The sequence below is a fragment of the Cyprinodon tularosa genome, unplaced genomic scaffold (assembly GCF_016077235.1).
Source record: "Cyprinodon tularosa strain WSP-4 unplaced genomic scaffold, ASM1607723v1 ctg162, whole genome shotgun sequence".
Lineage (NCBI taxonomy): Eukaryota > Metazoa > Chordata > Actinopteri > Cyprinodontiformes > Cyprinodontidae > Cyprinodon > Cyprinodon tularosa.
The window spans coordinates 310,269-322,500 of NW_024038460.1; the positions used below are offsets into that span (position 1 = coordinate 310,269).

The window sequence follows — 12,232 nt, forward strand, 5'->3', positions numbered from 1 at the left end:
ATACGTATATTTAAATGTGTTACAGGTAGTTTGAAAAAAAAAGCATTCATAATATGTACCGTATTTGTTTGTTTTATCATACGGATTGAATCATACGTAAAAAAAATGCTCACGTGTAATATCTTTATTTGTAAATATCTCATACAACGTGGAAAACCTGCGGCTTAAAATCCGGTGCGGCTTATAAAAGTACAAAATTGATTTTCTTTCTAAAATTAGAGCGTGCGACTTGTAATCAGGTGCGCTCTATAGTCCGGAATTTACGGTACTTTAAATATTAAATTATTCCATACTGTTCAATAAATGATCAGTGTTTTTAATTAAGAGTAATTTTCATGTGAATGTGCTTTACTGGAGGCATCCATGTTTGTCAAAGAACACTACTGCCACCTATTGGTTTGTGACGTCACGGTGCGGTATCGGCTGTTGATCAAGTCCCAGTGCTGTATCTGGTGTTTGTCACAAAGCGCTATTATCCAAGTCATCGTGAAAACATTCTTCTTCCAAATGTTGGCTACATATTACGTGTTTTTTCTCTGGCCAGAAGTTCGATGGCAAATCCTCCCTCTTCCAGTTGGCGATCCAACGACCAACCCGTCCGTGGAGGATCAGGAATCAGAAAGGTGGAATAACTCTTTTTTTTCACTTTTACCCGATGTATTCCAGCATCCAGCTGCCATGCACGTGGGCATTGTCAGTTTCACTATAGCTCTGGTGAATTTCAATGGTGAAGTCCTCTGGAAATCTTCAATAATTGTTGTTGATTGCAGATGTGTCTAGTAGTTCCCATTGATTTAGCTTGGAAAGCGGGGAGAATGGCGGTAGGCTTACCGCACCATGACGTCACTGCTGGAAAATGGCAGGAGGGAGGGGTTACTATATTTGGGCAAAGATGGCCGCTCCCAGACAATTATCGTTATTTTTTTACTGATTAATGCTAAATTCATTAAATCACCACGGATGTACTAGTTTCAGATATAAATAATGACTATATTCGGGGGAAAATGGCCGCTCCCCCCAGACTCCATGATCGCAACAAAAATTATTGTTTTTATTTTTTTTACTTATTAACACTAAATCTATTAAATCACAGCAAACTTATTCATTTTAGGTGTAGATCCATTGATTATTCCTTGATGACCCGACTTTTCCTTTAAAGGAGTAAAGAATGCGGCGAATAAATGAAAAAAAAACAACATAAAGGACAAAATGCGTAATTACTAAGCAGCTAATTTATTAACTGAGTCTTTATTCCTTTTTACTATTCACTTCTTTCTTTATCATGACTGGTCCTCTTAATGCAGCTCCACCTGGTCATGTGACCATGCACCTATTGGTTGGTTTAGTGATCTGTTAACTAGATTGGATCATCTTTGTAGAATCGGGTCCTGTTCTGTTACCTTGCCAGAATAACTGAACTAATAATTCCCAGTTGGTGAAATTCGTCCCGCAGCATTATGAATAGGAACACATTTTTATGTCTAGATGGAAAAAGATCAGTGACGACATTTCTAAAAAAAAAAAAGTCCAGATTTTATTTGAATTATACCATATAGTTTATTATATTTACATAGTTTTTCTATTCTTTATTTTTCTATTTTTTAATTTAATTTAATTTTTTTTCTTTTATATGTTAATTATCTTTCATATTTATTGTATTCTTTTGAATTTTTAGTGAACTTTTCTTTATTGTTTTAAATGCAAAATATAATTTTTTTTTCCTAATTTTCTTATACTTTATTCATATATTTATTTTGGTTTGGGCGGCAATATATCTATTTCATTTCCTCTTTATTTCTTAAAATATTTTCTTTTCTAGTTTTTGTGAAAGTTGTATTTTGTGTGTTGTCAATTTATTCTGCTAGTTTTTGTCATGTTTTGTTTTTATTCACTTAGTTTTATTTTTTATGAATGAACAAATTTTTTTCCTTTTCTTCAGATTTAATGTTATTTGAATTTAAATGTTGAACAGAGAATCTGACGGTTTTTAACAGAGGAAACCTCCTTAAGTGGGTCAGAACCTGGTTGTTGCAGTTTCCGACGATCAAAGCGTCAGCGAGGACGAGCTGACCCACCACCATCCCCTGCTCTAGCGGAGGAACGCTGCCCTCCTGCAGCCGGTTGCTTGTGACAAACACCGAGTTGTTGTCGTTCAGAACCACCACCGGATCGGCCTGTTCCACACCAACAGAGCACAGAGAGTAAACCGATCAGAAGCCGCAGACAGTGTTACACAGAGACCAGAGGTCCTGGATTACCTCGATAAAAGCCGCCACTTCCTGCAGAACCAGGTTCCATTCCAGTTGGTCCTCGGTGTTGAAGCGCTGGGTGTAGTCTTCGATTTCATCCGATAACTCCTGCAGACCACAAAGCACAGCCGAATGGGGATGAAGTTAGAAAACTGGTTTGGAGGAAAGCTGAAAACCTCAGAGTACGAAATAAAATCCAAACACCATCAATATCAAGACGTGGGATCCTACAGTAAACAATAAATGCTTCCAGATAAGAACCATGTTCCCTCCTAACCTTCACCAGAACTTTGACCAGATCCATCTTGTTCAGCAGTAGACACACCACGATGTAACGAGCGTAATAACGAAGCTTCTTCACCACCAGTTCAGGCCTGTTGGAAACAAGACGGCTGGAGCTCAGAGCAAAAGGTCCAACTTGACATAAACTGAAAGTAGTAAATATGGAGGAAACAAATCGGACCTGTCCTCCTTGTTGACCTGATAGTAGTAGGAACGCTGCCGGATCGCGGAGTAGAAGGAAAACGCTTCGTTCAGATAGCTGGTTTCTGAGGTACGGAGGCTGAAGATGGAGGAAGAGAAACGAATGTCGACATTCAGGAAGTGGAATCAAATTTGTATCATTACGGTTAAAGGAGGTCAGCAGAGTCCAGAGTCGAGATTGGGGAGATTTTTCACCGTTCAACATCATTCATTATCAGTGCGTATGAAATCGTACAAAAAGTTATGCACACTATTTCGTACGTTTTGGACGGTTTTCCTAAAAAAAAACACATCAGTGCGCATGCACTGGCAGACAGAAAAAAAAAGAAGATCCGCGGACGGACGGAAAACTGGGAAAAACAGTGCAATCATCACTTATTCATGTCTCTAACTACGTTAGTGAATGGTGCGTCAGATGCGCATACTACGAAAAAAACATCCAAAACGTACGAAATTACGGTGCATAACTATTCGTACGATTTCATACGCACTCATAATGAGAATAGGTTGCACCATTTGGAGAGATTCTGAATGGCCTCAAGCTCCTGGTCCCGAACTAAAACCAAGCAGCTGACCTCAACATTACCGAAGAATCAAGCGATGACCTTTTAAAAACTGCAACAATAAAGCCAACTGATTGGTTAAAACTTTCCTTCACTGAGAACAAATCCCTGAGGATTAAATAAAGATGATCTAAGAGATTGAGACTATATCTTTGTGAGCTTTAATGGTTTAATAAAACCAAGGGGTCACACAACAGAACCCTGTGGAACTCCATTACTGATTTATTTACAGCTATACACTCAAGATGTTCCCATTCCAGAGGTTCTACAATCACAAGATTCCCATTTTATGTTTGGACTAAGAACCTTTCAGACTTACTAATAATGGTAGTAAAGTTGTCCGATCTTGGATGCGACCTCTCCAATCTGCCATCTCTTCAAACCGTACCGCGTATCCAGGACCTGCCTGTCGAGAAAATATAAAATAAACAGAATCTGAGAGCCTGAAAAGTAGAAATAGGAGCAGCTGCAGCCGAGGGGAACATCTAAGGGATTCCTTACATCAATCCCAATTTAATTGACCGCGGAAACAGTGAGATTAAGATTCCGCTATCCCAACACTAAAGCTAAGCTTTTCTGGATATTTTCTGTAATCCTGCTTGGTGAGTGCTGCTGCATTCATGGCTGACCTTCCTCTTCGCCCAAAGATCTTTACTTTTCCAGCTCGGCCTCCTTTTGGAGTCTGAATATCATATTAGTTGAACAGAACTCCTGAGGCTGATCAGCTTGGGTCAGAGGAAATTCCCCAAGAACTGAATCTGATTTCTGGCTTTGACTCATAGAAAAGCTGATTCTTTGAAAGAAGACAAAAACCGGTAGATCATCCTAAGTCCTGTCCTTAAAGTCAACTAAAGGACACTGAAGGAAAACTGTTAATGGTTTAAAGACAAGTACTACTGAGCAGTGGCGGCTAGCCAATAGAGGGCGCAATGAGCCTGATTAAGACATACATTTTTTTTTTTATAATCTAATTTTAAATAAAATTTCAAATATTTCGAAACATATTAATATATATATTTTAGCTGTGCAAAATAAATATTTAATCCTTAATTACTAGCAAAGCATCATTCCATTTTTCGCAGGATTGTTGACATATTTCCGCCCTAGGGCACAAAAATCTTTGCTCATTGAATCTTGTTAAAAGTCGTACATGCGCAGTAGCTCCTCTGCAATAGAGAAGCATAGGAGCGCTTGGGGCGTAGGAGAGCTGTGCCCTGAGGAGACAGGAAGTGTATTTGCTCACCACCTCCCACCACAGCTCAGACATTTTGTGGGTGATTGACAGGACTAGTCGCGGGAGTTAAAGAAACAGAGTGTGAGAGAGAGAAATGGTGCAAGAAACGTCAATTTCCAGGGCCTGGTTTAGCTATAAGGCTTGGCTAACTGCATGCAGTGAGGCTGAGGCTTTATTCTGCTTTCCCTGCCTCCTTTTTCAAACGTCAGGATCTAAACTAGCATTTATAAAGGCAGGTAGGACTGATTTAAAACATATAGGGTACTTTTTCTAGATGTCTGTTAATTTGAATTGTTGCTCTTAAATAAACACATTCCCAGAAAATAGTTTTTATATATTAAAAAAATATAAAGCTGACTAATAGCTTGTCCATTATTAAACTGGTACAGTATTTTTCAGGCTTGTGAAACTATCTTGGACCATGCGAAACACAAATTAACTTTCACAAAACCTCAGAAGGGCGAAATTTATGTACAATAAACCTGTACATGAAATTATGTTTTGGCATTTATATAAATATGCTGGTGTGATAACTAGAGTTGTGCAGATGCCATTTTTTGACCCCGATACCATCTGTTTGAAATTGATGTGTGAAGAACTGCATACTACATGGATGTAGTATTATAATAATAATGGCTTTGCCTACCTTTGTGAAGCAGGAAAAAGACTAATACAAAGTGAATCCAGTAGAACTTTTTATTGCCTACCTGGAATGGGTGACAATTGTTGAATAAACTTTTGGCTCTCAAATAAGGCATTGGGGCCCTATTTGTTGGTACTCGCCGATAACGATACCAGCATTTTAGTGCTGGTATCGGTGCAACACTAGTGATAACTTAGTGCACACTCACTTCAAGCTGGAAAAGCCCAACAAATTTGGAATATAAGTCTTGCCACGAAAGAGCCAGCAAGAAAAGACTCAAGGCTGAAGGAAATTCCTGTGCAGCCTGCTCTCCAAACAGGCTGCACAGGAATTTCGATGCACTCAGTGACTGTTGATAAACTTCCATCTCATCAAGGACATTGCCTGTGGTCAGCGTTCACGGACAAATTGAACGCATTCATCATACTAGGGATGCACTATATTGGGATTTTGACCGATATCCGATATGCCGATATTATAAAACTCATGTAGCCGATAACCGATATCGATACCGATGTTAAAGCTGGACAAAAATAAGTAGTCATTGAAAATAGCAGTTTTGTTATCCATTTCTGACACTTTGAAAAAATAATATATTCAAATACATTTTCATATGCTGATATCAAATAGATTTTTAAAAACGCGGTATCAATCTATTTTACTTTCAAAATCTCGTGAAATTTCATTGTTCTGTTACAAACTCTCCTGATATTTTGCAAATTCTTGTGAGATATTTTTAGTAAAATAGATCGATACCACGTCAATATATCAACATATAAAAATATGGCAAAATTTCGTGAATTTTCGGGGGATTTCGTAGCATATCGATGACATATAGCAATACTTCATTAGTAAAAGAGATTGATATGGTGTTTTTAAATGGCAATATATCAGCATATGAAGATATTGGGATATTTTAATGTATCAATATTTTTTCCCTCGTCTTTAGAAGTTTTTAAGTCTGTAAAAAATAAGTTTTTGAGGAAGAAGAAGAAGTAGTATTTTTATTTTTTTTTTTAGACTTTAGAAACTCAGAAGCTGATCAAATATCAGGTTAAATATCGGTGGGGTGGCCGATGTCCGATATTCAGTTTTAAGGCCGATACCGATAGGGGGCCGATTATATCGTGCATCCCTACATCATACACACACACACATCTAATGTCTCAATATGTCAGATTGACTTAATGTGGCTCCGCCTCTGATGTGAACCTCAACTGAAATGTCTGTCTCGTGTTTTTATGAGCTTTTCTTGAGCTGAGTTTTTTTTATATCTTAAGCGGTGTCCTGTCAAGGATAAAGTATAAAAAATGCTTTTTTCTTTCCCCTCTCTTCCCCAATGTGGATCCTATCTTTCCACAGAGATAAAGGCAGCGCTATAGGAAACCGCCTGGGACCTGGGAAGCCAGGTAACCGGTAGGAACCTGGCAAGCCATACGCTACTAGATGCCCTCTGTGGGATTCATGCTACCGAAGGATTTTAGTTATGATGCTTTAAATGTCAAATTCCAACCTGTCCATCCATTGCTGCTAAGGGATGGAAGAGGTTAAAGCAGAAAAACAGAGAAAAGTTTCATTAAATTTTTTGAAGTCAAGGTTTATTCGTTGGTTCAGCAGCAAAGAAAATAAAGACCAAACTATGAAACAGGCTGATGGATGAGGTGGGAATCACCTGTGCTGCTGCTGGAATTTCCACAGCTTGGTGTAGACGTCGAAGGTCCTCCCAAAGTACGACTGCCACTGTTTGTGTCCATACTGAGGAAGATCTCTGCAGCAGGGAGGAAGAGGAGGCATGGTCAGACAGAACCAATGTTAACATCCAGGTTCCCTCAGCTCCTGGCTCTCTCCAGGACGACTGGTTTCATTTTAACATCAATGAGTTTATTTCTAAGACTCTAAGGAGGAACAAAAAACTTATTTTTCTTTGAAGAAGTCGATTTTTCTGTCAGAAAAGATCTGAACCTGGATTCCCATCTGAGCTGAACACTGAGCCGGCGCCGTCTTCCAGATCTAATGCGCTTCCAAACGTCTGAAAGCTTCAATGTTTGATCTGAACAAACCTGGACTTTAAAAATAACCTCGTCCCATTAGACAACATGAACCAGATACTGCTCATTTATTTCATTAATATCTGAGGATCAGAAACACATTTATCTCTGGGAAATATCATAGGAAACATGCAGGGAAAGGGAAATGTGGAAGGAAAAATGAAAGAAGAACTGGAAGGAAATAAAGAAGGAAAGGAGGTAAGAAATAAGGAAAGGAACGATAAAACAAGGAAGGAAATGTGGAAGGAAACCTGAAAGAGATAGGAAGCATTAAAGGAATCTAAGAGAAGGTAGGAAACGTGAAAGTAAGCGTTGAAGGAAATGAGGTAGGAAACAAATGTAGTAAATTAGGAAGGAAGGAAAGGAACCATGGCAGCTTGCTGAAGCCTGTTTTTCTTTGCAGATGTATTAAAAGGAGATTCTCTTCAGATCTGAATCTAATCTGCTCTCTGAAGCCTGAAAATAGTCTGCGAGCGACGATGAAGTCATTCTGTCCGTGATTCAGATCTGAGTAGGAAGCAGAAGCATCTCTGACTAACAGCCTCCCAAAATCAGCCCAGATCAAACAGATGGAGGCTTTCAGTCTTTCACTTCACTCGGGAGGAACTTTGATCCGATGGATCTGCAGCTCACTCTGGTTTCTGCTCTCCTCTCTGAGGGCTAAAGGCTGGACTTTGACTAGGCCATCCTGTAGCCGATCTGCAGGCTCAACAGAAGGCTCTATCCAGAACATTTATTTTATCCCAGAGCTGTTAAATATTGCAGTTTTTGCTTTAATCTATCTTAAATGAAATGAAGAAACCGCTTTTCCTTCCACCGTCATCATAGCCTGCACCCTTTCACACGCTGTAGATATTTCATCACAGATATGCAGTATCTGCCTCCTCTCTCCTTGTTTTCTGTTGCCTCGTTGGCCGGCTGTCGCATCCAAACTCAGCAGGGAAACCCCCGCTGCCCCATATGGCCGATCCGTGTGTTTGCAATCTCTCTGAGCTGGTTGTGAAATCAGCTGTAACAACAGAACAGAGCCTGTCGACTGAATAACTGCTCATTTATTCCAAGCTCAGCAGAATCAGCAGCTTTTTCCATTCAGTCCAGCTTATTTTTAAATCTCCCTGATATGAGATGAACAAATGAAAAACATTTCATTAAGAGTGGGTTTATTCACGGTCTGAAATCTGAACCGGTCAGAGACCAAACGTGGAATCAACGGCACCGAACCGGAAGGAGGAAGGATTCTGCTTGGACATCATAAGGAGGCTCCTGCAGACTCATAGGAGCGGATCAGGAGCTAAAGGTTGCTGGACTGATCTGAACTGACCTCAGCCCGTTGAAGAGCTGCTTGGATTTATCCAGCAGGTAGCAGAAGTCCGTGACGGTTTTTCGTTCTCCTAAAGGAATATCATCCTCAGTCTCCGCTCCAGTCATGACACTGACTTTTCACACCTGGGAACAAACAGAAAAACCTGCAGTCAGTCACGGCTCAGGTTAAACTAACAGGAGAAAAAAATGGCTGCAGTTGCTGAATAAATATTTAAACAGAATGGCAATAAAAAAAATCATAACAGTAGATTAGAGTCCAGCTTTATGGAGGTGATTCCAACTGTGGACGAACACGCAACATTTTGGCAGATGGCCGCTCATGCTGAGCCTGGTTCTGCTGGAGGTTTCTTCTTGTTAAAAGGAAGTTTTTCCTCTCCACTGTGGCTACATGCTTAGTATGAGGGATTGCCTTAAAGTAAATGAGTCGATGCAATCAATTGGTTTTCCTTAGATAGAAAACTTTGAATAAATCTGACTGGATGATGTGGTGAACTGGAAAGATCTCGAGACGACATGTTGTGAATTGGCGCTATAGAAATAAACTGAAATTAATTTAAATTATAGCAAATTTTAATTCAATGCAGGAGAAAAAAAAATCTACATGCATTTTGTTTACGAAATGCTTAGTCATTTTGAAATAATTTTTATTTTCTTATAATTTAACTGTCTTTTGTTGATCTAAATCAGGGGTCTGCAACCTGTGGCTGCAGAGCCACATATGGCTCTTTGGGCCGTCTCCAGCAGCTCTTAATAGTGGCCAAAATGTATATAAAGAGCTAAATAATTTACTATAATATATACCAGTATCTACGGAAGAGGATTAGGGCCACAGTAAAAAAAAAATAAAGTTAACTGATTTTTTAATTTTATTTCAGTTTAACATGGGGAAAAAAGTCAGAATTCTGAGAAAAAAGTCAGAATTCTGAGATTAAAGTCAGAATTCTGAGATTAAAGTCAGAATTCTGAGATTAAAATCAGAATTCTGAGAAAAAAGTCAGAATTCTGAGATTAAAGGCACACTATGCAACATTTTTCAGTTAATTAATGTGTTCCATAACGTTATGGATGATTAAATGATTCATTTCAGGTGGAACAAAGGTATTCTCGGCCGCCCTGGTGGTCTGTGGGGGAAATACCGTACTTGCAATTGCAGGAGCACCGACCCGCACCCACAGGCTCAGAAGTCTCGCGAGAGTCGGTCTTGCTTTACGGCGAGAACTGCTACACGCCCCCAGTTAAAAGCATTCTCCTTGCTAGCACAGTGGCGATCTTTGTGCAGTTATGCTACGTTCACATCGGACGCAGCAAAATCGTGTCTGCTGCTTCATTTTTGCTGCTTGTACCAGTTAGTTCTGACGCGCGGCTGAAGCAGCTTTGCTGCTCTGGCTGCGCGGTGCAAAAGTGTGTCTGACGCGCGTTGGGCGGAGCTTCACTATCCTTTCTCTGCCTTGCAGCTATATTTGCTGTGATCATTTGGAATAAAGTAGTTTTAATATGTGTTTAAGTGAAAAAATACACCTGAAAACGTAATCAGTGCCGTCAGTTCATTCAGATTATCATCCTGCCTTCAATATTTTTTCTGTCGGAGCCGCTCAGGCCCCCACATACCAGCGGTGCGCCGACAGTAGGGATCCCTTCATCAGCAGCCTCTGGCCGGGTCGCCTCCTCGCGGTTCACCGCGGCAGCTGGTAGGTGTTTTTCACCCCAGATTTCTGCATTTTAAGTTAATTTAGGCATCAATAAACTGTTTAAGAGGAGTGATCATCAGCGCTGTGTCTCTCTCCCTGCGTCAGATGCTTAAACGCGCCCGATGCGCTGCTTCAGCTGCTCAGACGTGCTGCGCCTGCTGCTCAAAACGCGCCGCGGGACCTTTTGCTGCGCCTTGACGTTACGTTGCATGTAAACTCGCTGCTTCTGTCGCGCCAGCTGCGGTGATAACGCAGCATTAGTCATTTGTTGCGTTCGCCTGTCTGCTAAGCTCAAAACAACCGCGCCTGGCTTAACGGAGAAACCAGGAGAACAGCTGTGCATATTTATGACAGTGCACTTTTACTTTCGCCCTCTGGGGGGAGCCTCGCTGGAAAATCAACACCGGTTGCATAGTGTACCTTTAAGTCAGAATTCTGAGATTAAAGTCACAATTCTGAGATTCTGATTTAAATCTCAGAATTCTGACTTTTTTCCCATAATAAACTGAAAAATATATATTTTTTTTTTTCCAGTGGCCCTAATCCTCTTCCGTAGGTATCAATACTGTAGCTTTAGCGATTTTTATAAAATGGAAAAAAATTAGATTAAAAGAACCAGAAATATGTTTTAAGAGACATTTTTCTATGAATTTGCTTGAAAATTATATGTTTTAACATTAAAAATATATGAATTGTTGATTGTTTGAGATGACAACAACTAATTTCCTATACAAGATTTAAAAAAACAAGGTTTCTATAAAAAGTCATGTTATATTTTGCGGCTCTAAACAACTTTTACTTGGTCGGACTTTGGGCAAAACGGCTTTTCGGATATGAAAGGTTGAAGACCCCTGATCTAAATTATCTTTTTTGCTAGATTTTCTGTGCTTTGTATTTCTATTGGTTCTATAAGCTATACATTATCAATTTTTTCTATTGTTTCTTGTTTATTTTTAATGAATTTTATTATTTAATAAGCTTACAATTTATATTTATATTCAGAATTACTTTTTCTCCCCATTACAGCTCATAAAATCTGGCTGGGACCTGATTGGAAACTTCTGCCTTAATAAATAACATGATCAGCCCTGAAGATGTGATTTAATATCTATTAAAGTCGACGGAGGGAACAAACGGGTCAGACATTAAGCCCTGAGATCCTGCTGGTGTCTACAGGTGTCCTACTTCAATCTGTGGAAACTCTGGAAGAAAGGCGTCACGTGGTCCCCGTTTTTAGGCTGACCTGAGCCGTCCCAGATTTCACTCTCACAGCGGATCGAGTCTCTAATTCTCCCAGACGCCTGTGCAATCAGGTCGAGCAGCGCAGTCGGGTCAGAACGTTCAGACGCTGCTCATTAAATCGCTACAAAAACATAAAAGATGAGTAGATTCTGCTGCAGAGACGTCTGATGATCGGAGTTTTCATATCAGCTGTTGCAACGTCCAGACTCCTCCGGAACGAGATTAATAAATCCACCTGAAACCAAATATTTAAGGTTTCAGACCAGATAAGAACACTTAAGGGTCCAGATATTTTAGAGATGTTGAAGCAGCAAATAAAAAAAAACAAACAAAAAGTTAAAAATAACCAAATAAAGTTGGATTTTACTAAATTCCTCCATGCACAAGTATGTGGTGACAGTGGGGAGAAACCCCCTCATTTGAACGGGATGCTACCTACAGTAACCAGAGCTACGACAGTTAGCAGACAGAATAAAACCCAGATGTACCGGTTCAAGAGGACCCACTAACTTCTGTCCCAGTAAATCACACTAAGCTGTGCACTGCTGTTCTGCAGACAAACTGGGGAAACTGGTTTGATGTGTTACTCCAATTTTAAATATTTTATATTTTGAAATATTATCTCAATCTGAATGAATATGTCCACCTAAATTGTATTTAGGTGGACATGTTTGAATCAAGGTCCCCTCCCAGAGGTGTTGATTGAAACCAAAGACAGATTTTAGAAGAAATATTTTTATTGTGAAACTTAAAGAGACA

The 12,232-nt window shown here is 39.7% G+C and overlaps 1 protein-coding gene across 2 annotated transcripts in view; it reads right to left on the bottom strand.

The window, feature by feature from the left end:
- The window catches only part of scai (suppressor of cancer cell invasion), a 31,464-nt gene that overhangs the window by 15,151 nt on the left and 4,081 nt on the right, over nt 1-12,232 (bottom strand). For both annotated transcript variants that reach the window (XM_038280619.1, XM_038280618.1), the window contains exons 2-8: nt 8,542-8,666; nt 6,845-6,940; nt 3,615-3,701; nt 2,713-2,811; nt 2,527-2,623; nt 2,259-2,357; nt 2,022-2,174 (exon numbers count right to left, since the gene is read on the bottom strand). In XM_038280619.1, coding sequence (XP_038136547.1) covers nt 2,022-2,174; nt 2,259-2,357; nt 2,527-2,623; nt 2,713-2,811; nt 3,615-3,701; nt 6,845-6,940; nt 8,542-8,648 — 738 coding nt within the window. In that variant the 5' untranslated portion in view covers nt 8,649-8,666. The remainder of the gene's footprint in view (nt 1-2,021; nt 2,175-2,258; nt 2,358-2,526; nt 2,624-2,712; nt 2,812-3,614; nt 3,702-6,844; nt 6,941-8,541; nt 8,667-12,232) is intronic.